The sequence below is a fragment of the Erpetoichthys calabaricus genome, chromosome 17 (assembly GCF_900747795.2).
Source record: "Erpetoichthys calabaricus chromosome 17, fErpCal1.3, whole genome shotgun sequence".
Taxonomy (NCBI): domain Eukaryota; kingdom Metazoa; phylum Chordata; class Cladistia; order Polypteriformes; family Polypteridae; genus Erpetoichthys; species Erpetoichthys calabaricus.
Genome location: NC_041410.2, coordinates 34253475 through 34258811, shown reverse-complemented (window position 1 = coordinate 34258811; position 5337 = coordinate 34253475). Strand labels below are relative to the sequence as shown.

At 39.3% G+C, this 5337-nt stretch overlaps 1 protein-coding gene across 1 annotated transcript; it reads right to left on the bottom strand.

Annotated features, from left to right (window-relative positions):
- Nucleotides 1–472: 472 nt before the first annotated feature.
- On the bottom strand, nucleotides 473–3284 carry foxb1a (forkhead box B1a). The gene has a single exon (XM_028823011.2). It carries the CDS (start codon nucleotides 2620–2622, stop codon nucleotides 1669–1671), a length of 954 nt encoding a protein of 317 aa, XP_028678844.1. The 5' UTR covers nucleotides 2623–3284; the 3' UTR covers nucleotides 473–1668.
- Between the last annotated feature and the right edge of the window lie 2053 nt (nucleotides 3285–5337).

Below are 5337 nucleotides of genomic sequence, written 5' to 3'. Positions count from 1 at the left end.
CTTTCTTTCTTTCTTTCTTTCACACTGGAACTTCAGTTTTTAGTGATAATCTCGGTATCAGTGACTCCATGCCGCCACTCATTTCAGCAACACATAACTACCTACTTACCACTTGTACGAAATGCTCCAAGTTACCTATACCCCATGATATTTTATAGAATTAATGTAAAATTAGGAGTCGGATGATCTAAAATGCTTCATATTCTCCTTGATGTTCTTACCGTCCTTTGGTTTAGTAGCTGTGCTGGCAGGCCTGATGTGTTTAATAAACCGATTGATTTCAAGAAGGCTCAATCCGCTACTTTCATAACGACATTAATTTCGTTTTTCTTGCTTGCAGTCTTAGATCTGTGCGCAGTCTTACTGCACCATGAAGTTCACGAAGTCCAAATTTAATTCTGAGAGAATCAGAGCACATCACTGAGTGAGTGAACATAGTGAAGTCCGAAGCAATGCAAGACATAAGACATACTTTGTGATTAAGTTTAGCATTTTAATGAGAAAATATTTTGATGACCAACTTCATAATTTAATGCAGACATTTCTCACATGTTTTAAAGCACGCATGCTTGCAGCAAAAATAAGAAAAGAAAACAAAAACAACACACATTTTTGAACAGCATGCCTTTTCTGTACAGGAAAAAACTGAAAACTTACATATTTTACACATGGCCACCACAACCTTAATTTAAAATGGTTCACAGAACAACATCTTCTGCAAACTACAGAAATTCTAAAACATTTCTCTAAAAAGTGCATTTTACACGTTTTTCCTTTTTTTTTTTAATAATAACACTCCGCTTTTAATAATTTACAATACTGTATTTCCAGTCCTCTTTTAACACCCTACCACGTTAGAAATCAGTTCACATTTCAAGTTTGCAAACTTTTAATAAATGCTATTGGTGATTGTTCTTTGTTTAAATAAGTTATTTTTGATTAATGTTAATTTTGCCTATAGTAACTAGGTATTTGGTATACCAATACATGAAATATTCCGAAAACATAAAAGCCTCGTCTGCCTGTATAGCTTTTATTTATTTATTTTTTTTCCTTCACGGAGCAAGAAAATTGAGTTCACAGTCAGGGTACTGCTTTTTTGGATATTGCTTAAACATGAGTGACAACTGATTAAAAATAAAGTTTACTTATCCGAATGTGCAAAATGTCATCATCTCTCAACCTCTCGAATGTACATTTATTCTCCTTCACCTTTTAGTATTTGCATCATTACAATAAACAAGCACTACGGTTTAATTTCGGGAATGGATGCTTACAAGAATGTCTTTCTTAAAGAATTATTGAATGGCTAAAACTAAAGGTCGTAGCAAATCAGTTTTGATAACTTTGTTTATTGCATAAGCGTAAGTGACTCAAACTCTAATTCAATGTTATTTGTTTAAATGGTTAATTCCCAATACAATCAACATATACTGTATGAATAAATGGAAAGAAAGAAAGAAAGAAAGAAAGAAAGAAAGAAAGAAAGAAAGAAAGAAAGAAAGAAAGAAAGAAAGAAAGAAAGAAAGATACCTCAGGCTTAACGTAACGCAAACCTCAATTTTCTTGCCAGAAAGCTTCGTTTACATTTTGCTAAGATTGACAAACAAAAAAAGACTTTGGAATTGTTACAAGGTGGAGTTTGAAAGTCCGGCGTGTCCGCTCCTGTCAGTGCACCGCCACCGACTGCAGTGCAGAAGTGGGGCTCGTGAGAGTCTCGCTTGGGGTCGCAGGGCTGCTTTGGCTGGTCGCTGTTTGGGGAGACGTGGGGCTCAACGAGGAAGGAGAGTTCGAGAGGATAGCCGGGATGGGAGCCGGCAGGGCCGACAGCCCCGGAACAGCAGCTGGCGTGGGCTTGATGGGCACTGGGATGGCGGGTAAAGGCTGTCCTCCGTGGCAGAGTGGTTTGATGGGCAGGCCATAGGCACTATAATCACTACTAGCCATTGAAATAGGCGCTGCAGTGTCTATCACGCTTGTGCTGTACATGTGGGGCCAGGCAGTGCCAACTGTGCTAAGCTGGTTATGCAGAGGGTAGCCAGCCGACATGGATTGCATGGTAGAAAAGGCAAGTCCTCCTGGCATCTTGTATTCTCTCGCTATAATGTTTTCAATTGCAAAGGGGTGTTTGAAAGTTGACGGCTGGGACACCCCGAGATTGTAGGTTGACATTTGGGGCAGGTGCGTGCCAGTCGCGGCCAGCGCACTAAGTCTCAATTTAGCCTGCTGCTGGAGGTAGTGGGCAGCATCCGTGGGCTTCGTCGGTGCCAAATGGTCTGATGTCATCATTACCTTGAAACGTTTGCGGCGCCTTAAAAAACTTCCATTTTCGAACATGTCACCGCAGTTCGGATGAAGTGCCCAAAAACTACCTTTGCCGGGTTGATCAGGTCGCCTTGGGATTTTGATGAAGCAGTCGTTGAAGGACAGGTTATGCCTTAAAGAGTTTTGCCACCGCTGGGTATTTTCCCTGTAATAGGGGAACCTGTCCATTATGAACTTGTAGATCTCGCTGAGAGGGAGCATCTTCTCCGGGGAGCTTTGGATAGCCATTGCGGTCAAAGAGATGTAAGAATAAGGTGGCTTCTGGTCACTGTACGTATTTCTCCCCGGACGCGGCATCTTCTGCAAGTGACTTCGTGTCCCCAATTTCGTTGTAGGCCAGCCGGGAAGAGGTTAACAGCCACAATGATGGTCCCGTCAGAACCGATGAACTGCCGGTATCCTTCGCCGATGCGCAGTCAAATTCCTTTTGGCCCTGCGAAGTTTCATTAAAATGAATCAGTCAGTTACTTCACATGGGCACAGCGGCGTCTCGTTGTTTGTTTATGACAAAAGTGATTGCCAGTCGACTGGAGAGAGAGAGAGAAGGAGAGAGAGGGAGAGAGAGAGTAGCTTGTGCTTCTCCCAGAATGACCCTAATGCAATAAAAAGAACTTGGTCAAAGTTTCCAGCTTTTCAGTGTTTACAGTATGGCAGTCAGTCCGGAGCTCGCAGGCAGAGCGGGGTGCACTGTAGATTGTCCTGTCCTGAGATTTTTTTTTTTTTTTTTCTTTTTTTTTTTTTTTAGATGCGCTCTGATCTGATTCTTAAGCATGCGGTATTAGGCTTCGTTTTTTTCCCACAAACCAGCTGAATAGAAACAGATCTTTCCCCTTTTTCTTCATAAGATGAGCTAAGTAGCTGCCTCCATGTCCTTCCTCTAACCATCTGATAGTTTTATGTGGTGACATGAGCAGAAAAGACCCCTGTAGAGGCGCTTCATTAATGTGCCACTTCTTTGCTATCACATGACAATCGCCTTGGGAGGAGGGGGCTGAGAGAAAGGCATAATCTGGTTTCATTTACACCTATTTACATGGACACCTTGGGCCAATAGAAATCATTTCCATTTGAAGACAGAGCAAAGGGGGTGAAAAGGCTCAGCAACCGGAATTGAAGTGTGATGGCACCCAGTAACAGTGTGTGAAGGTATGCACTAACCTTTCTGTGGACTTTGCAGGGTGCTTAGTCTACAATTCACACTTACAAATGGAGCTACTGAGCAATGGGATGTTTGACATGGAAATTGGCTGGCACTTGCTTTCTGTTTGTTCTGTATTGTCATTCGAGCTTTTGTTGTTTGCTGTTAAGTCATAAGCTTTTACTAGAATCGACCAACGTTTTAAAGAGAAGCTTAATATTTAACCACGATGCTATAATATATTCTGTCATTATGCAATTCGCGATATTTAATGGAAGAATGGCCGTGTGATTGAAGAAACGATTCATTTAGTAGACGTAGAAATTCTGCATGAACTTTAAAGTTTAAAGCGTTCTTGGAAAAATGTGCAGTTTGTTAATCGTGTGTGTGTGTTTCAGAGCCAACTGCAGGCTCGGTAATTGACTGTGCACTTTAATATATTTGTGTTACAATCTCTTTCTGATTCACAAAACACTTTGAAACACAACTTGAACACGGTACATTTTAGGAGATTAAACTGTTTTCATTAATATTAAAATGACTCTGGACTCGGCTACACAGCTCTTTACATGCAAGCGCACGTTTTTCAATATTAAGAGAAGTACTTGAAAAATAACCCGTCGTTTCCCTTTTTACATATATATTAAGAATAAAACGAGATCCGTACGCCCAGGCCAATATGTGTTTTAAGGAGGAAATTTATTTATTTATTTGCTTGCTTGTTTATTTATTTCTGCATGTATGGATTTAGCGATGGAAAAAATAAATAAATACATAAAAAAGATCTACTACTGAGCTAAACTCCTTTGATAAACGAAAAGGCTTCTATAAATCATCGACATAATTTATGCATTAATCGTGAATCAAATCAAGCAAGTAAAAGTTAGGATCTAGAAGAGCTCGCAGATTATGAAGTGCAAGCAACGGAGCAAATTAATCACTCGAAAGAAATACAAATCATCATCGAGCGGTAATTGCAAGGTGAAATTTAGCTCGAATTTAGATTTGGTTGAATAAAGGAAAAAATATTAAAATGAAAGCTTTTATAAAAAATAATTTAAAAAAAAGTAGAACCTGTAGTCCTCCGTGCTGAATTAACACGTATAGAGTAACCCTTAAAAAGTGTTATATACATTTAGAGCGTTCATATTTTAATGTTTGGCCATATCTACAAGTGAACAACGCCGATTATCTTAAAAATAACGAGAAGAATCGCTAGAAGTATTTTATTCATTGTTAGAAAAAGTTAGCATGCTATGAATTGAAGGGAAACTGAAATATGAAGTTGACCAGCGCGAAAGTGTAAACTTGTTTTTACTAAACCGCAAATTAAGTCCACGTTTTGCGTTGGAGACAATTATGCAAAAGTAATGCAAGGCTCAACATATATAAAAGAACTTCATAAGGCAAACCAAACTCAATTGTGTATGTGTAAACCAAATTGAAGAGTACTTGAGAAAAATGCAAATAAAGTGTTTAAGGTGGTGTTGTGAAAACTGTATAAAATGCCCATAAGTCAATTATATGAATGTGAAAAGCAAATGGAAACCTATTTGGAGCAATGGGTATTCAGTCTTTTTTTATAAGCCCACCAAGGACCACCTTTCTGCTTGGAGGATTAGCAATAGCCCCCTTCCCACAAGCAGGACCACACACGTTAGCAGATTTGCTAATAATTTATGTTAATTTACACCCCCCTTCTATAAATCCACAATTCATGGCACTGGCATTGAAATCGAGTTAGAAAAGGACAGAACGAGCAGACAAGTGACAAACACAATATTTGGTTTTGATTTCTTCAAGTTTCACTCTGGACCCAGGTGTACAGTTTTGTAGAAGAAAACCTTTGTTTTTTTTTGTGTTAAAGATCCGTG